The sequence below is a fragment of the Sander vitreus genome, chromosome 8, assembly GCF_031162955.1.
Source record: "Sander vitreus isolate 19-12246 chromosome 8, sanVit1, whole genome shotgun sequence".
NCBI lineage: Eukaryota > Metazoa > Chordata > Actinopteri > Perciformes > Percidae > Sander > Sander vitreus.
The window spans coordinates 26,848,199-26,868,842 of record NC_135862.1 but is presented as its reverse complement, the minus strand read 5'-3'; the positions used below and the strand labels follow the sequence as shown (position 1 = coordinate 26,868,842).

General features: G+C 40.0%; 1 protein-coding gene across 1 annotated transcript; it reads right to left on the bottom strand.

Annotated features, from left to right (window-relative positions):
- Positions 1 to 1,202: 1,202 nt before the first annotated feature.
- LOC144522537 (ovochymase-2) lies at positions 1,203 to 18,813 on the bottom strand. Its single transcript, XM_078257689.1, has 17 exons — positions 18,732 to 18,813; positions 18,520 to 18,617; positions 16,212 to 16,309; positions 15,879 to 16,051; positions 15,697 to 15,792; positions 14,624 to 14,802; positions 14,232 to 14,433; positions 12,417 to 12,449; positions 12,219 to 12,309; positions 11,769 to 11,902; positions 10,746 to 10,889; positions 10,498 to 10,622; positions 10,290 to 10,383; positions 9,939 to 10,070; positions 8,590 to 8,688; positions 1,473 to 4,145; positions 1,203 to 1,374 (listed from the first exon to the last, which is right to left on the bottom strand). The coding sequence occupies exons 1-16, from the start codon at positions 18,799 to 18,801 to the stop codon at positions 3,982 to 3,984; spliced, it is 1,932 nt and encodes a 643-aa protein (XP_078113815.1). The 5' UTR covers positions 18,802 to 18,813; the 3' UTR covers positions 1,203 to 1,374; positions 1,473 to 3,981.
- Positions 18,814 to 20,644: the final 1,831 nt, after the last annotated feature.

The window sequence follows — 20,644 nt, the reverse complement described above, 5'->3', positions numbered from 1 at the left end:
ACAGTTTTGTTTCTGGTGTCCTTTGACAGCTCTTTGGTCTTGGCCATAGTGGAGTTTGGAGTGTGACTGTTTGAGGTTGTGGACAGGTGTCTTTTATACTGATAACAAGTTCAAACAGGTGCCATTAATACAGGTAACAAGTGGAGGACAGAGGAGCCTCTTAAAGAAGAAGTTACAGGTCTGTGAGAGCCAGAAATGTTGCTTGTTTGTAAGTGACCAAATACTTATTTTCCCAAGGAATTTGCAAATAAATTCATTAAAAATCCTACAATGTGATTTTCTGGATTGTTTTTCTCATTTTGTCTCTCATAGTTGAAGTGTACCTATGATGAAAATTACAGGCCTCTCTCATCTTTTTAAGTGGGAGAACTTGCACAATTGGTGGCTGACTAAATACTTTTTTGCCCCACTGTATATCTAACCTTCCCTTTCTCTCCAAGATCCTTGAGAAAGTAGTTGCTAATCAGTTATGTGACTTTTTACATAGGAATAGTCTATTTGAGGACTTCCAGTCAGGATTTAGAAAGCATCATAGCATAGAGACAGCACTGGTGAAAATTACTAACGACCTTCTAATTGCTGCTGACAAAGGACTTGTCTCCATACTTGTCTTATTAGATCTTAGTGCTGCATTCGACACTATTGACCATACCATCCTTTTACAGAGACTGGAACATTTAGTTGGCATTAAAGGAATCGCACTAAGCTGGTTTAAGTCCTATTTCTCTGATCGATCTCAATTTGTCAATATCAACGATAAATCCTCCAAGTACGCTAAAGGCTCAGTGCTTGGACCAATTATTTTCTCCTTGTATATGCTTCCTCTAGGCAATATTATTAGGAAACACTCAATTAACTTTAACTGTTATGCGGATGACACCCAATTATACTTATCAATCAAGCCAGACGAAACCAGTCAGTTAGCTAAACTTCAAGTATGCATTAAAGATATCAAATCATGGATGACCTACAATTTCCTGATGTTAAACTCAAACAAAACTTAAGTTATTGTGCTGGGCCCTAAACACCTCCGAACATCATTATCCCAAGATATAATTACTCTAGATGACATTGCCATGGCCTCCAGCACTACTGTCAGAAATCTAGGAGTTATTTTTGATCAGGATATATCCTTTAACGCCCACTTAAAATGTTACGCTTCACTAGGACAGGAGCCCAAAAGCAGACAAGGACAAGGTAAGTAGAGTGGAAAAAAAGGTAAGTATTTATTTGGTTTTGGTACGTGGAAGCAGGGGAATCCAGCTGGTGAGGCAGTGGGTGGAATTGAGTCGGCTGACGGATTAGTGCAGACTCAGTAATAAAGCTGATGCAGATGACCAGACGGTGATGGAGAGAATCTTCCAGGTCACAAAACTGAAGACAGAGGAACAGGCAGATTAGCAACGGTAAAACGTCACAAAAGAGCAGAACAAACTTCTCAAACTTACTAACTGACACTCTAGCAAACATACTGGTGAGGATAACGATCCGGCAGGGAACGGATGTCAGTTCATGGCTTAAATGGTGGAGAGGTGATGATCAGAACCAGGTGTGCAGATTGCAGATGAGATACAGGTGAGTGTGATTGCAGATTCTCCCGCCTTGGTTCGTCGCCAGGCAACTAGACAGGATGCGTTCAGGAACTCAGAAAAACACAGACTCACAGGTGAAAACAGAAACTGAGGCAGAAAGTGAACTTAGGAAGCAGGATTCCTGACATAAAACAAACCTCAAGAACAGCCTTTTTTCACCTTTGTAACATTGCCAAAATTAGGAACATCCTGTCTCAAAAAGATGCTGAAAAACTAGTCCATGCATTTGTTACTTCCAGGCTGGACTACTGTAATTCCCTATTATCAGGATGCTCAAATAAAACTCTAAGGACTCTCCAGCTGATCCAGAATGCTGCAGCGCATGTTCTGACAAGAACTAAGAAAAGAGATCATATTTCTCCTGTATTAGCTTCTCTACATTGGCTTCCTGTAAAATCCAGGATTGAATTTAAAATCCTTCTCCTGACCTACAAAGCTCTAAATGGTCAAGCACCATCATATCTTGAAGAGCTCATAGTACCTTATTGTCCCACTAGAGTACTGCGCTCCCAGAATGCAGAGTTACTTGTGGTTCCTAGAGTCTCTAAAAGTAGAATGGGAGCCAGAGCATTTAGCTATCAGGCTCCTCTCCTGTGGAACCAGCTCCCAGTCTGGGTTCGGGAGGCAGACACCGTCACCACCTTTAAGAGTAAACTTAAAACTCTCCTCTTGGATAAAGCTCATAGTTAGGGAGTGAGGAGTTGCAGCGTTCGCCTAGACCGGCGGGGGAAGGTGTGTAGACACAGTCATGACGCACCGCCTCCCTATCTCAGCTTCTCTTCATAGAAAGCTTACTATATTTAGGGTATGAGGAGTTGCAGCGTTCGCCTAGACCAGCGGGGGTGGGTGTGTAGCCACAGTCATGGCGCACCCCCACCCTATCTCTGCTTGTCCCCATAGAAAGCTTACATATACTTAGGGAGTAATGAGTCGCAGCGTTAGCCTAGACCGACGGGGGAAGGTGTGTAGCCACAATCACGGAACACAGCCTCCCTATCCCTCCTTCTCTGCGGTTATAGTAACTATGCGGTTATAGTTCCAGACTACCGGGGTACCTCCTTGGACACACTGAGCTTCTCTCTCCTCTCTCTTTCCATCTGTGTGTATTCGTGTCACAGAAATGCTTGTTACTAACATAGCGTGGGAACTTATTCCCCGGAGTCCTTATGTTCTTTTTCCGCCCAGCATCATCATCTTGGATCATGATGGCACCTACATCATTGTGGCAGCTGTCGCCGTGGTCCTGCCCTACGCCCTGCTGTGCCCTATTACACCCTGCTACGCACTGCAATGCCCAGCTTCGACTTGCTATGTTCGGCTAACGCCCTGCCACGCCCTGTTACGCCCTGCTGTGCTCTACGACATCATGAACTATTATAACTATTACAGTATCTTTATTGTGACTATTATTGCCATTGTTCATCACACCCCCAACCTGCACCGTCAGACACCGCCTACCAAGAGCCTGGGTCTGTCTGAGGTTTCTTCCTAAAAGGGAGTTTTTCCTTGCCACTGTCACACTTACGCATTCATGCATGCTCTTGGGGGAATCACTGGAATTTTTGGGTCCTTGTAAATTATAGAGTGTGGTCTAGACCTACTCTATCTGTAAAGTGTCCTGAGATAATTCCTGTTATGATTTGACACTATGAATAAAATTGAATTGAATTGAATGTAAAGCCATAAAATATATGATTATGATATATGTATGTTGATATATGATATATATGATTTCCAACCAGGGGCATATCCATTTGCAGCTGCAAGGGAATAAATATATTGAAAAAAGTGTGAAGTAGCTGAGCTAATGTGGGGGAAAAAAACCGATGCTGCTAGCTGCCACTAGCTTGGCTAATAATAGCATGACAAATTGATATTAGGCAAATCTTTGGTATATTTATTGTCACAATAACCAATAAACTACCTGCTACAAAAAGGTGACTGCATAAGGTGACTGCATAGTACACACATCCTACCAACCCGAGTCAGTTGTAACACCTATGTAATACCATGTGCTGCAAATAAGAGTGTGTGAAAACTAGTTAGCAAATGAGCAGAAAAGTGGAAATAAGTAAAAACTGACAAATAAATGGTTGAAATGTCCAGCTTCTGCCATTTTCAAGTGGTAGTACAATGAATGCCAACTTCACTGAAACTGCTAAAAGGGATTAAAAAAGAGACTAAGGTCACATGACAATGGACTAATTCATTGTCATTTAAGGGCCAAATCTGAGGCTCTCCTCCAATTTGCATGGGATTTAAAAGTCTGTGTTGCATTCTGGCACCAAATCCTGCTTAGCCTTTACAGAAAACAAACTAACTAAATAAATAAAAAATCTTGACATCATTCTGTGGTTGAATTTTTGTCGAGAGGCATTCTTCTAGTTGGTTACTTCCCACTCCTTGAGTACTCTCCACTGTAGTCTTCATCATCTGAACCTTTGTCCATATGCAGTCTGGGATCTTTTGAGATCTTATGGTCCACATCACCCTGGTAGGACAGGGCTCTGCTGCTGGACCGCTGCACAACTGGATCTTCTGCATCCAAGTTAACTAAATAACAGAATTATGAAAGCAATACTGTAAAAAGAGCCAGTTATTACATTAAAATCAGCAAGTCCTTCAAATCATACAATATTAGTCACTTATTCCTACCATCTAATACGAGCATTTCATAAATTAGCACTTGTAGTGGAAATACAATGTTATATCTAAACCAGAGAACCTAACGGTCGCAGTTTTAAATACGTCGTTAACGTTGTGAAATGGTCGCAGTTTGGTTAGGTTCAGTTACAAAAACTACTTGGTTATGTTTAGGCACCAACACTAATTAGTGAAGTTTAGAAAAAGATTGTGGTTTGGGTTCAAATCAGATGCTACTTCAATTCCGGTAACGCATGTGACATATAAAGGGACGTAACTCCATTTTTTCCGTAATGTTAAAAAAAACACCGTACTGTTTACCTTAATTTTTAAACAGGACTCGAACCCTGGTCTCCTGGCTGAATATAATACAAGCCACATCATCACATCTAATATCAAAAGTCGCTTGTCCCTGAACAAGACACTGATCCCTAGCTGCTGCAATGGAGGTGCTTAGTGGTCAGTAGCAGTCGGATGTAGTCACACTACAGCTCAGCTCCCAGCATGAACACATTGCCCGTATAAATGAGGTGCAAGAGTTTGCTTTTTCTCAGATTGTCCTGCAAAAATTAAAGTTGAAGAAGTGGAATTAATTAAGTTTACGATGGCTGCATCCCATTAGGTGTGCCCAGTTTCAGGGTCCTGCTTTGGACATTTTGACTTGTCAAAACAGCAAAAGCACAGGTGTAAATGATAACATTAACAATGGCTCCATTCCATTAAGTGTGCCAGTAAACAATGCCAGTGAGTGCAAAAAACAGAACCCTGGAACTGGCTCACCTAAATGGAATGCCGCCACCATTTGTATTATAATTTGTCAATGTTATAAGTAACACGTGTGCTTTAAAGCAACACTATGTAACTTTTCCCGCTTCGGTCCCCCTACAGGTTGGAAGCAGAATTATCCATTACATTACATCGTGCAAGTTTGCTAGATCGGGTCGACTCGGATCTGTAGTTCAAATGAACTGGACAATGTAATGTAATGGACAATTCCGCTTCCAACCTGTAGGGGGACCGAAGTGGGAAAAGTTACATAGTTTTGCTTTAACTACTGTGAGAAGACAAACTGTCTGCTATGAAAAAAGGTCTACTGCCTATTTAAGTCCTTGAAGTCGTGCGCCCAGGTAGCTCAGTTGGTAGAGTGGGCGCCCATATATAGAGGTTTACACCTCGCCGCAGCGGTCCTGGGTTTGACTCCGACCTGCGGCCCTTTGCTGCATGTCATTCCCCCCTCTCTCTCCCCTTTCATGTCTTCAGCTGTCCTGTCAAATAAAGGACTAAAATGCCCAAAAAACAATCTTAAAAAAAGTTCTTGAAGTCATCTCTTCCAGCTGTTCCTGTTTCTAAGTGCTCCTACCAAAGTGAACACTGACAACCACTCATTATCTATGAAATAAATGTGTTAAATTTATAAAATATTCAACCCTAAAGAGCACTGTTCTCACATAAAATGAGATTATATTTTAAGTGTATTCATGTAACTGTCATGTTTCAACACCGGTTTCAATTCAATTCCTATAAACTGCCACTAGATGTTGCCCTGTACCTACAAACATGTATGGCTTTATACTGTATGTCAATCCAACAGTTTTCATTTTATGTAGTTTTCTACTGAAAGATGGAAGGTCACCTCCTGTGGCATATGAAAATAATGTTTATATCATAAATAACCTAGAAGGCCCATTGTTGCTCTGTGTTGTGGATGGTGGTGATGAGGGTGGATGTTAGGAAAACCAGTGTGTCCTCAACATTCACAACTGACTAACTGTTGTAGTGGAAAAGCAGTCTCAGACAATTAGTTACAATACATCAGAAACCACAAGAATGTACTGTAATTAATGACTACTTTTATCATTGTTGTAAATATGTTACATCACAACCTATGATCAGTGGGGATTTATGCTGGATTCATTTTAGGACTTTTTAATTTTGGAAAAAACTTCACTACAATAATTAATAATACAATAATTTGAAGGCCCCCCTGCAGTGACGCTGAGGACCCCGTAGGGGTCCCGGAAACCCTGTTGAAGAGCCCTGCTTTAGAACATTGTGAACTGCACCCTGCTTCGTGTCACGTTCTTCTCTGAGCTTGCCACTGCTTATAGAATCAACTCACAGAGTTGCTATGACCAACATACAATCGTGATCGGATTGTTTCATAACAACCATTATTAAGTATAAAGTATGGTTACCACATACATATTTATAAGGGCAGTGGTTCTCAACCTGTTGGGACCCCTTTAAGGTGTTGCAAGATAAATGTGTGGGGTTGTTAATTTAGATTAGATTAGAATAAAACAACATATAGTTATGTAGACATACCAGTATGTAACTTGTGACGATAGATCACAAGTAGACATGTAGCTTCTTTGTAAGGAATCACAGGCCAAATAGTTTGGGAACTACAGTAACTTGAGAAAATTAATCATTTGGCATTGAAAGTAAATAGTTCTAGAGTTGAATATCTTGATATAGAGAAATTAGAGTGAACTCATCCATTGTTTGAAGGAACAACATGCACTTTGTTTCCATAACGCTGGGCATGTTGCTGTATCATGTGATATTTATCTCCATTTGGTGGATGTCCAGTGTGTGGTGTGTTCACTGGCACTCTGACAGGCTGGTAAAACACAGAATGATTGTGTTTCTCTGGCCTGGGCCCCATTTTTATTCTAACCCACAAAATGATTTAATAATTGCTTGAAAAAGAAATGTAATAACATTTTCAGTTAACCTGATTGAAAATGTCATAAAACCCAATAATGTAAGAAGTTGACCAATAATGTAATAAAATGTCCAGACTGATATTGTTGGTAGAAATGTTATTACAATATCAGTCAGTACATTTTATTATTGGTCAAGTTATTAAGATATTAGGTTTTATTAAATGTTCAGATGTTATTACGTTTATTACAAACTGATTACATTATTGAGTGCTGCAACCCTTGTTCTTGTTGTAGTAGATGACATAATTAATTCAGATAAAACCAAAACCAAGTGTTAGCATTGTATATGCTTATTGCATAATATAAAATGTGCTATTATCTTTTCTGACTGCAGCTGTTGAGCAATATCTACTTCCACTGTGGACCTCTACAGCTCCAATGCAGCAGCAGAGTGTTCGGTGCCTTGCTTAAAGGTCCTATAATATGCTCATTTTCAGGTTCATACTTGTATTTTGGGTTTCTACTAGAACATTCTTTAATGTTCTAAAATACATTATTTTTCTCATACAGTCTTTCTGAATATATTTATACCTGTATTCAGCCTCTGTCTGAAACGCTCTGTTTTAGCAGTGTTAAAGCTTTAGTGCGTAACTTTTTGATACTAATGAGCGTCCGTTAAATTCAAGCCATTGCCAAATGAGTTGCTATCAGCTCCACACAACTCTCTCTGTATTTCTCAGTATGTCTGTGTTCAGAAGCTCGTGTCGTCCGGCAACTTTCGCGCGCAGAAACTCGATTGAAGATAATGACCTCTTCTGAAGAGTCCATCATGTTTTTTTAATCCTCCGTGTCCTCCTTGGCTATTAGCAACTACGTGGAGGAGGGGTGGGGGCTGTTCGCGATCACGGAAGGCTTGTATCATGTGAATGTGCCAACAGTTTTGTTGTCATTACTTAGAATTCCTCATTGGGGGCGACAGAAACTACGCACTATAGCTTAATTTATAACAGTTTGATCTGATGATTGGTCAAACACACACAGCACGGCTGCTTCAACTCGCCAACCTCTTCATTTATAAAAACAAAACAAGAAAGTACTCTCATAGCGATTTATGACCATTTTTGGATGAAAGGAGAACATTTCTCTTTGTTTAATACCAATAAAAATTAGTTGGCCTTCCGACTCGACTCGGGCGAGCGAGAGAGAGAGGGAGAGCATGACAGTGCTTTGAATGAGAGAAATAAAACCTGTGAAGGTGAAGAGGAGATTCTTTTTTAAACCTAAAAACACATGATTTTTCTTATACTACCTGTCTAAACATATCGGTATTCAGCCTCTGTCTGAAACGCTCTGTTTTTTCTCTTGAAGGCCTCCTCCCATAAAAGCCCAGTCTGCTCTGATTGGTCAGAAATTCTCTGTGGAATGAGCATTTTGATACTTTCACAGTATTTATATAGCACCTCAACCTACTTTAAAATGAAAAAAAGTCATGGAAATATTTATTTATTTATTTATTTATTATTATTATTTTTTTTACAATATGGGACCTTTAATATGATTACTCATTCTCTTTCTTCACTTACATAACATTCTCCTGGCACCCAGGATTCTTGTCAGTGCCCTCTTTCCAAATCCACAAACCAGTCCAGGCCAAAGAGAAAGCAAAGATTAAACAAACCACCAACCATATGATGTTACGTGTCGCTGGTTAGTTGCCAAAACATCTTGGTGATCTCTCAGACCCTCTCTTCGACTCTCCACACCTGTCTCCTGATCATGAAGTTCTGTAGAAAAATAGGGAGGCAGTTTATGTAGAGGGGAATTTCTTAATTTCTATACAGATTTTTAGTTTTATCTTAGTATGTTTGAAGTTAGTTTTCAGTCTTGGTTTGGTAGTTTTAGTTTGGATTTCACTTAATGTTGCTTGTAGTTTAAATATGGTTTGATAAGGATTATATTTTTAAGGCGTACTAGTAGTAAATAGGAAGTCCTGAAAGGCAAGGTAAAAATAAAACTATGTGCACGCAATGTTGGCCCAAACCTTTTATCTGTTTATCTCCTTCTTACAAGATGTTATCTCCTTACCTTGCATGGCAACTGGATTCTCGCAATATCACAAGATCATGCAAGAATCGCAGAATCTTATATCACACAAAAATACATCTTGTCAGGCTTCAAGTAATGCATTTGTGTCTAAACTACCAACTCACCAAACAATCAATGTGTAATGTAAATGGTACAACTTTTGTTGGCAACGTGTGTATGTGATGTCGTCTGGCAGGGTTTGTTATGGGAAGTGAGGCTCTCCCGTGTGTGTAGTTCAGTAGAGTAAGCAGCAGGTGCTGCAGACACAGTGAAGCGCATGCTTTTCCATAGGTAGTAAAGCTACAGTAGTCATTGTTTTGTGTTTTGAAATAAAGCAACTGATTAATGCAATGTTATCACAACGTCTCCCGGCCATTCTCACCGCAGAATTGCCAGACTAAAAGCTGGCTACCAGCTAGGCTAAAGCTAACTGAGTTAGCCTCAAGAAACAAGAGGTCTGTCCCAACTACGGTTCGGAACTGCGAAGCTGGTAACTGAATTTTCTACAAGAGAAGTCTGGGTCTGATATAACGTGATTTACACCCATTAAAGGGTTCTTGGAAACACAGTGTGATGCTAGTGCGTGACAAGCAGGCTCTGCATTCACAGCGGACCACCAATCACAATCAATGTTGATCAATTAATCAAACAACCAAAGCAGGCCCCACTAGTCAACCACAACCTGAAAATCAGCGAGAAACAGGAGGGGAGCAACATCAGGGAGCACCCTTATTTTAGGGGAAGCCACATGCAAGCATTATTAATATTTGATCAACTTCCAATCAAATCATAATTATTATTTTGTTTTAAATTAGTTGAGCTACTCTACAATCTTTTCACATACCCCCTGGCAACAGCATGAGTACCACCTGGGGAATCACTGATCTACACACATAGACTGATTTACTTTGTAGATCACACACATTAAACACACATACCATGGACATACCTGTACGGCTGATGAATGTCAGTGTAGCACTGAAGCCCCTATGTGTGATGCTGCTGTCTGACGAGAACTGAAGCACCATGACACTGTGGTAGGACAGGACAGAAGGAGGAATACTGCCACCACACAGCACCACTACACAAAACACAACAAAATAAACCTGTTAGCGCACGTAATGTTAGAGTATTTTTATTCAATTCATAATTAATAAAATGTACTTATAATTTTATTTTTTTAAAGATGGAGAGAGAAGACTTACAGAGATACAGACATAACAAAGGAGGGGGAAAAGAATGAACGAAAAAGATGAGATGAAACTTGCTAAACTGACATGCAGAGATTCATCCATCCTACCAATCTCTTCTGTTCCTTCCACATCTCCCAGGATAGTGAGGGAATCATACAAGCATCTGTCTGACTCTTCCAGGTAAAAATCAGCAAAGTCTAGCTGAAACACAACACAACAATCAGCCTTCAATTACTGATGAGTTTGTGACCAAATGCTGCATTTGAAAAACTTTCAGTCATTCACTTTGATTCAGTGGAAGAAGTTGTGCATCACCTTAACAACGTGCCCCTGTGGAGCATAGACAACCCAGCGGAGGACACAGTCATTATTGTAGAATTGTGGGTAATTTGGACTATGTACGGCAGTGTGATCCTCAACTAGAACAACTGTCCCGCATCCTGATTGCACACATAAACACACGCAGGGGAAACACAGACACACCAAGCATTGTTACACTTACAGGAGACAGACCAGTTTAACACAAATTACATGCAGAGATGTATGTGTATTGTGTTTACCACCAGGATTAGAGTGTCCCTGGACAGCTCGATGCCTAATGACAAAGCCACTTCCTACTCTGTTAATGTCAGAGGAGAAGAGAAGTGTTGCATACTGGGAATTATTCAGGAGCACTGGGCCAGGAAGGACATTTCCACAGAAGATCCCTGTCAAAAGACAAGAATGTAAAAGAATGAAAAAAGCAGATAAAATATGTTGTAGTTCAGTGTAAGCACATTGTTGTTGTTGTCTGTGTGTGCATGTATGTAACATGTTACTGTGTAGTTAGGTGAATGAGTCTTAGCAGTTTTCGCTTTTTGCTTTTGTCCTGTAACTTACTTGTAGAATTTGTAAGACTTGTTCTTTGGCTGTCAGTTGGGGGTTTGAAGGAGACGCAGTAATTTTACATTTTGGTTAAAACTCCTTATTTGCATAGATTGTAAATTAATCTCATGTATCTGCATTAAGTTTGGAACTGGAGTCAGAAAAGTAAAGAGTTAGTGGTTTTAGCAGTGCTGTAACCTGACTCAAACACTGTGTGTTCTTGCTGAGTTTCCAAGGTTCGGTATCATTCCTTTGCATAGACCAAAACTAAAACGTGTGCTTACTGTACTGACTGGAAGGATAAACTGTTGTTTGTCAAGAAATAGCTTAACAAACCCTAAACTCACAAATTGTCATTTTTACATTTTTGTTCATGTACGGTTTACAAAAACAAGATTTAGTGAACTTTAGAGATGTTTGTTGGTGTATTTTCTCACTTTGGACAGAGCAAGGCTGGCTATGTCCCCCTGCCTTTAGTCTTTATGCTAAGCTAGGCTAACCATGTCCTGACCCTGGCTCCGTATTTAACGCACAGACATAAGATTGATATTGTTCTCCTCATCTTTCAGAAATAAAGCAAATAAGTATAAAATGTTGAACTATTCCTTTAACCTAACTAATTGACACATTTTCAGAGGTCCAGGGTGGCTGTGCTGCGTCTGATAAATGTGTATGCATTAAAAAGGCCAGTATCTAGCTTGCTGTGTGTGTCTGAAACTCACCAACAGGCCTATGGGTCCCTACTGAGACAGTGAGTCGATCGTAGCGACACTGAAAGTCATTTTCCAGATCAAAATAATCAAACTCCAAAAGAATACTATAACCTGGAGGAACACTGATGCTCCACACACACAACCTGAAGAGACACAGAGATATAATTTATCCATTGCACTATATTAATACATACACATGCTATTTTGATTTATGTATTTTCCTTAAATACCTTCATGCAATTCTGAGCTAAAAGGCAAATATTTGTATTTTGCAGACTTCTGATCTCAAAAACTGAACATTACATAAGTGAGTGCATTTTGATCTTTTTTTGTGCTGATTGTGCTCATTGGAAAAGTATAAGTGAGGCCCAAAGAGAAGTTATGATATATGGCAGTTAGGTTACAGTTACAACTATATGTTATCAAAGCTCCTTTCTGCTTCTCATGAGTGTCACTCACTGGTTGTTGTCATAGTGATCCCCAGGGAGAGCGGGGTTTCTGAATACCCCCTTACTGGCAGTTACAGGCCCATCTCTAACGCTGCAGAGTTCTGAGAGACACATACACACACACACACACACGCACAGTACTGCGTCACAGAAGCATTATGAAATATGGAAAATAAGAGTTGCTGTGATGAGAGGAAAAACAACTCACTCGATAAAGTTGTTGCTTGCTGCTGCTCATCAGCTAAAGCAAACACACAAACATAACAAAAGAGAATATGTGTAAGAAAAAGTCAATTTTTATCCAATATTATACCAATACATTAACATCTTCTGGTAGAACTGTACAGACACCTACAGTATATCACCTATATATTTATATCATAGACTGTCAAAAATAATGGAAGTAGCATCATTGACGTCACCCATTGGTTTGTGGACTGCAGTTTTAAAGCCATAGTTTGCACAAGCCAGAAGTGACCATATTTGGACAAAAGGGCAGAGCTGGGGAGGATGACACGTCTAAGCAAGTGTTGTGTATGGTTTCAAGGCGCTGTGCTAAGCGCTAAAGAGGCAAAGCTGCTGATTTTCAACCCTTCTGGAGTTTTGCCAGCTGGTAAACGCGGTCCTCTGGGCACTGGTGCAGTTGATTTGCATGTATGGCAGTACACAGAGCTAGTTGAAAATCGGCAGACATTCTCTTAAGTTACCAGCTAACGCTAACGCCAGCTTAGTTGGCAAAACGTTGAACAAAACCAAAATGTTCCAATTGATCCATAAACTGTGATAAGGTGAAAACACAGTGAGGGGATTAAAGTTTAGGATGAAAAATAGGCAATCCAAAAACAAGTTCACGGCTAGTGAAATGTGTCATGGTTGTGATACATTTAATCATTTATAATGCACTGTAGTCATTGTTATAATGCATTATAGTGTAATTATAAGTTACTCTAATTGGTAGGGCATTAACGAATACTGTATCAACTACATATATGCAATCTCGCTAATAAATACGGATGTCCACAGATTACACAAAGTTTATGATTTGTATATGTTTATTGAAGCGATTATGAAGTATTATAATACTTAACCCAATAAGTAATTATAAAAGACATATAAAAACATTACAATTTATGAGTACTATAATTATACAATGCTATAAGCAACTTATAACGCATTATAAGAATGTTTTATAATGCGTTAAAGACATGACCTGGAAAGTGTCACTGAATTATCACCTGACTCTGCCATTCATTTCAGTTCCATGGAGTTTTTTTAGCTCATTGTTTTGGTGTTACGGTCAATTTCATCAACCTTGTTTCCAGTCACAGCAGGAAGCTGTTTTCAGCAAAACATCTCTGATGCCCACCATATGACATACAGACTATCTGGGGAACACAGTAGGGAATTTTGTGGCTAAAGAGCCAGATAGTTTTCTCAGGAGTCGTGATAACCAGAACAGAACTAACGATAAAGTGAATATTGGAATTTTGCATTTGTCAGGTGGGCAGAAACATGACTCCAATTTAATGATAATGTTGCTCCTTATCTGCTGACTGTGTACATTAGCAACTGTAATTTGCTTTACTTCATAATGTCAATATGTCTGTGTATTTTGTGTTTTCAACTTGTTTCCACTGCCCCATAGTGGTCAAAATCAATTAATGCAGGTTTAAAATGAATATTAAAATGAAGTACAATGCTTAATTTAGCTTGGTCAGATCAGCTGTCAAATAAAAGTTCAGCAAAGTGTCACTTGTCTACTTGTTGCATGTCAACAGACTATGTAACACTTACTCCAACACGGGTCACAATACAGACATTTAATACTTTTTTAAGGGTCATTTGAAAGCCATTTTACACATTATAGTCACTTGATAGTAATTTGAACATTGACTTTTCCTAACAAACGGTGATCATGTGATCCAGTGTTTCATAAACTATATAGACCTCTGATTAATAATGTTTAAAAATAAATAGAAACAGTCAGTGTGATTTATTTTATGATAACCTTATCCCAACCTACCCTCTCTCAGTTTATGCTTTATCCAGGGCAGCAGCAGCCTAACATCAGTAAAAACCCCGGGAGATCCTCTCCTGGAAGGGGCGCGGCTGCTGTTGTTTCCCCAGCTCCGACCACATCCCTTCCCCCAGGAAGTTACACCCAGTGCTACCCAATGACCGCCGCCTGAACCTGCCGGACATACCAGCGGACCCCCTGAGTCCCCCTGGAGGATAAAGGGAGGAATAAAGGGAGGAGTTAAAACACTGAAAAAACATTTTTAAAGCTACTAAATAATGGGATTTTTTAAGTGAATAACTAATTTATAGTTCCCAAGTATTAGTAATGCATCACTACTCTTGAACTAAATGAATGAGTGTAGAATAATGGAAAAAAACAGGCATTTCTTTTTCTACCTGGCATGCATCTTTCCCTCCTTTCTCTGGCCCGGCACACAGGACTGTCATGGCTGGCTGAGGTCTAGCTTGTCTCTGGTTAAGAATTGAACTTTTGATAGTCTGGAGGACATATTTACATTTGGCTGGGTCCACCAAGTCTAACTGGACCTCTCTCAGCACCGCAGGAAGACGACCCTCTGGGAAACAGCAGAATAAATACAAGCTCAGTTATGCTTTAAAGTGTAATTTATTTATTTTTCAACCAGGACCCTATTTTCCTATGCATTGGTGTCTAAGTAGTCTATATCCACGACTTACCTTCCACTTTCTTTGTGTTGGAATTTTAAACTCCGGTCCATTTATGAGGACTATGGTTAACTGCTCCTCGGATCTCTGCTAGCTAGACTATCTGTCTAATCTGAGTTTTCTGTTGCACGACTAAAACAACTTTTGAACATACACGTTCCACCAAAACAAGTTTCTTCTTGAGGCTATTTTACAGCAGTACCCTGGCATCGCCTAAGACAATTGTGATTGGTTTAAAGAAATGCCAATAAACCAGAGCATGTTTTTCCCCCTCTGCTGTGTGGACTAGCCAGACCTTCCTCCACAGCGCTGCGGTGGAGGAAGGTCTGGCAAAATTTCAACCAAACTAGAGTGGTGATTGTTGGAACAACGAAAAGACAAACCAAGACGGTTTGTAATTTAAAAAAAAAATTATATATATTTTGTTTCTGTCAACTTTGAATGAACTGTATTTTACAATGATAAAATTACTATTTATTCAAATGGAGTCTGGTGGGTTTGGTGATTAGGGATACTGGGGATGTTTCTTGTTCTTGATCCTTTCCATACACATGTTGTCAGACACTTAGAACAATAATCTGAGCATGTCAGTGGTAAAACAAATTGAAGGTGTGCAATTGCCCAATAATGTAACATTGTAGCTTGTCTTGCTTAATACTGGACCATTTTCAAAGAGTGTTGTTCCCATCAGTCACTTAGACACAGAAACGTAGTAACATAGGGTCCAGTTAGAAAAACATTGAAGTTACCATTTAATGGTATTGGAAAGAATTAAGAGAACCTACTTTCCTTCATCCTGCCCCATCCAGCCACACTGCATCTGGTTTCAGGTTGAATGCTGTCATCAGGCAGAGGCAGACATATTGGCTGGACTCGGGCTCCTGTTGAAAAAAATCACATAGCAGTGACCTAACAAAATGTGATCAGTGCTACAGCAACTATACAAATTGTCAAAATGGAAACTTGCCCAGGCGAATGTGCTGTTCCAATTCCAGCAGAGCTATGTCATAGCTCATAGGCAACGCATGATGGTACCTTTCGTGGACTGAGACAGACTTGATGAGAAAGACCTGCTCTTCTTCATCTTCTATTCTCTGGTCAAACTCTCCAACCACCACTCTCACACCACTGAGAAACTCTCTTGACAGAGGAAAAAGAGTTGAAAATTAGATTCATGACAATCAATTGCAATATTTATACAATGAACATACATCAGCATGCAGATCAGGAACAAGCATATGTGCTTTAAATTGTCGCACAAAAGAGGTAATGGGGCTACACAAGTAAGTAACAACAGTACTTTGAGAGGAATGCAAAGCAGTGTGCAGCAGTCATTATCCAGCGATCATTCAGGATTGCCCCTCCACAGAAATGAGAGTCCTTGTTCTGCAAGGAAACCTGAGCAAAGATAACACACAAGCTTAGTCTTGCATTGCCAGACCTATCACCACAGCGCTATGGAGTAAGGTCTGGCTGCACCACACATACATTCTGGGATATAAGAGAAAATAATGCTCTGGGTTGTTTGCATTTCTTTAAACCAATCCCAATCGTCTGCAAAATAGTTTTGGGAAGCAATTTGTTTTGGTAAAACATTTGCAAAAAAAACGCCACATATAATATTAAACGAAGTTAACTGTTCACACAATACAATATTGTGGGCTATTTAAATTAGCTGGATACATGGTTAAACATATTTGCTCTTACCAGTGTATCCCTGTGTGTACTTCGTCCACAGCAATCCCACCAATAGGTCCCAAAACGTCCCAGTTAGAGAGTAAATGCCGTAAACATATTTTTTGTAAATCTTTACAATCATTCCCTAAAATACCTAAGAAGGCTGAGTTGTTGCACGGTCCAAATTGTCTTCTAAACTTGCCATCTTCAGTGTGCAGCTTGAAGTTTGTTGTTGTTTCCCAACGCGAACAGAGTTTGAGAACATAAACACACAAAGAGCGGAAGGTGAGGGACATCCGCAATGTCATCCAATAATCCTGGAAATGTACTTCCTTTGATCCAGACTAACACAAGCTTGATAGAAATTCAACATTTACACAGCTAAAAAAGATACAAGAAAAGTATCTGCATGTAACTAATTTATAATTTGGAGCAACTGTTTCTCTTTCAGTTCAGCAGCAGTGGGTATAATGACGCTTTACTCCTTAAAACCTCTTTGACAACTGGTTGTTTAAGCAGAGTGAACACTCTTTTAAAGAAACCCACACTCAATCCTGCTGATGTAAAGATCTACAGACCTGTCTCTCTTCTTCCATTTCTTTCTTTCTTCTAACACTTGAGCATGCTGTCCTCACTCAACTCTCTGTTTATCTCCAACATGACCCCCATTAGTCTGGTTCCAAGGCAGGACAGACCAACAGAATAATTGACATTGCCATTGAATAAAGCTGCTAGCATGGCTAAAGATGTTGAGGTTATTTTGGTTTAGCTTCTTCTTTTGCCTTTTGCTACATTTGTTCTTGCCATGCTAGTTTTACAAAAATGACTATTTACCAATAACCATAATACAAGTCTAGGTAAACCACAAATTATCAAGAGAAAAATGATGAAAACAACAGACATTTCTTTTTAATTGTTTAAGTCCAGTGTAAACATGTAAGATAATGAGGTGAGATGCCAATAGAATAAAATAAAAATAATTGTATCCAAATCACCATTGATGAAATATATTTATCATGGTTTTATATTATTTATATTATCTGTGTAGCTTTAGTGTCAAAATGGAGCAACTAAGCAATAAACTGCAACATTTTCATGTAACTAAATGTGTCTATTTTGAGTACTTCATGCGACTGTTGAGTATGTCATTTGATAAAACAGTGATGATTGGGTATGTAGATCATCAGCACTTTTCCTAACGCTCTTTTTCTGGTGCACAGAAAATAACCAATGCATTCATGAACAGGTTTGTATGATATTGTACAAAACTTATGCACACCAATTCGTATTATTTCCTCTGAAATTAGGCGACTGCCTGCTGATCCCGTGACGACTGGTCTTTACAGTTAAATTTAGCCGAGAAAGGTTACTGGGAGCCTGGTACAGGGCACCACGAGGTGAAGGTCCTTTCAGGGGCTGTTGCAGTTGAGTTTAGCCGACAAGAAGTGACCGTCATGCGTCTACGGCATTTAAAGATAGGCACCAAAACGACTAGTTAAGATTAGAAAAAAAGATTGTGGTTTAGATTAATACACCAGTCCCCTTAAGAAGAAGAAAGTCTTGTGTTTTCCCCGGGACACAAACTCCTGTCCCCCGCTTTAAAGTCCTATGTTTTATGACCTAATCACCATCTACCCCAACCTCCTCCCTACCAGAGCGGTATTATAGCAGCAGTCACTGTGGTGCATACAGCAATAAATACGTGGAATACATAAGAATTACAGAGCTTCCTTTTTTGTAGCTATATGTACAAATGGTTCATGAGAACAGCCTGGAATAACAGATGAGAAACCAAAACTTCAAAAGAAAATGCAAAGAAAAAGATGTCACCGTACAAGCATTTTACAGATGAGCAAAACCACCGCAGCAAATGACCACTCAGCTAAATAACAACAACAAAAATGTTCAAAGAAGAAGGGTAGACCACTGACTAGCCATGGATGTGATCCGTATGTGGCCTCGGCCCCACCGACAATCCTCATAGAGTGAACCATCGGGCTCCACACCTGAGGAATCCCACATTTTGAACCTGAAATGCAGGATAAAATCTTCTCAGGCTTCCCACATTCATTCTGTTCAGTGTCTTCTTGACAAGTAAGGTCGTATCTGCCTTCCCTTGTTTGGTATCCATCATATCACTCACCTGTCTGAGCAGCATTGATGCCAGTGTTAACCAAAAACCAGAGAGAGAGCAGAGTGGCAATGGTCCTCATCACTAACACACACACACACACACACACATCAAGAATGAGTCCTACTGTGGAAACAAGCTGGTTTATAGACCCGGATGTGTGTGAGGGGAGGCTCTATGACAAGCCAGTAAAGTCTTGCAGTGTGTGGTTGGTGCGTTCAAATGTAGCAACAAAATAAAGTTCAGTAATTTAGTGAGTGAAAACGTTGGCATTCTCAAGGTCAACTGTGTGGTGTATGGAGTTTTGTTACCACGGAAACACAAGCAGCGCAGCTGCTGTCAAAGATTCAAATAGGAGAAACAGTCATAAAATGGACAATGATCCAGAGGAGGCGGCTGTGGCATAGGAGGCAGAGCGGTCGCCCCTGCAGTCTACATGTCGAAGTGTCCTTGGCAAAGATACTGAACCCCAAATTGCTCCCGCCATCAGGGTGTCAATGTGCTTGAATGTTTATCTGATGGGCAGGTGGCATCTCATTTGTCAATCTCGGCCACCAGTGTGTTAATTGGATAAGTAGTGCTTTACGTAGTGCACTTTGAGTAGTCGTTAAAGGTGCACTATGAGTTCCTGCATGGTCACTTCTGTTGACGTTCCAAGTAAATTTCAAACAAAACAGAGCAAGCTCGCCCCTTCCCCCATGTTTCCGAAACTGTCATGACTAACTGACTAACTGTCACTAACCCCCACCCCCTCCCCCAACCATCTTGTCGGTGATTGGCTGGAGTGGTTTGTTGTATTTTGGTGCACAGCCTGTGCCCCTAGTGTTTGTTTGACGTTTACGACCCCTGTGTTGTCTCCCGAGACCAGGCTTTTTCACAGTGTGTTCAGGGGGCAGACAGCTAGCGGATCAAGGTGAGAGGCCTACAATTTGAGACAAAAATGAAATTGCACTGAAACCATGCAGGAACTCATAGTGCACCTTTAAGACTAAAGCGCTATAAAAGCGCTATAAAAATGCAGGCCATTTAGCTGTTACTGTTGCATATGTGAACACATGCTGATGTAGATGCATGAAGAAAAAAAGAAGAGAACATTGGCATTGAAAAACTTTAACACAAAACATTGTTTGCCTTATGCATTTGTACGACAGAATACTAGGGCCGTATTAAATATTACAGAGCCAGGAGAGGGGGTGACATATTCTGAGAAAAAACTTAAATCGTAAAATTACTAGAATAAAACTCTGATACTCTCTGAGATTAAAGTGGTAAATCTATGAGAAAAAAACCCACAAAAACGAATGTTCTCTGAGATTATAAAGTCATAAATTTACAGAAAAGAATCTGAGAAATTGGGTTTTTTTGTCAAGAAACAACACATGGTTTTTACTTTTGCAACACTGGATAAACCTCATCACACCACAGACGCCGCTGCATGCCATGTATTATTATGCCTGCATTGATCATCTGTCCTATTGTGTCCTGCTGTACCACAAATCGCATTTGAATTACCAGTAGATGTCCAATGCGTTGTAGTTACCGACACTGGGTCTGGAATAGGGCGCACAACAAGAGTTTTTGTCCACCCACTTTCAGGTGTCATGGTATTGTAACTCTTTTAACCAGTGGAGCAGCCAGTTCAGGTATGCCCTGCCAAGTATGTCGGGAGTTTGTAAACTTCCACTACCTCAAATCACACAGGATCTCTCCCTGTTATTACGGATTGAGTTTGGGACTCCTGTAGAGTTTTCCTCAGAGGAAGGTAAATGTAAATGGACTGTATAATATAATGCCTATCTAGTCTTAACAACTACTCAAAGCGCTTTTACTGTGCCGCTCTTGATCCTGTTCTTAAGCCTTTCTACCACCAATGTGTTGCCCTTTTGATGTATACCCTCCTGTACCTCTTATGAGTTTCTCCTAAT

Coding starts and splice junctions, on each gene's coding strand:
- LOC144522537 (XM_078257689.1), bottom strand. CDS start 18,801: ATGAGGACCATTGCCACTCTGCTCTCTCTCTGGTTTTTGGTTAACACT. Junction 18,618..18,731: donor CATCAATGCTGCTCAGACAG/GTGAGTGATATG, acceptor CCTGCATTTCAG/GTTCAAAATGTGGGATTCCT. Junction 4,146..8,589: donor GCGACACGTAACATCATATG/GTTGGTGGTTTG, acceptor TCTGTTATTTAG/TTAACTTGGATGCAGAAGAT.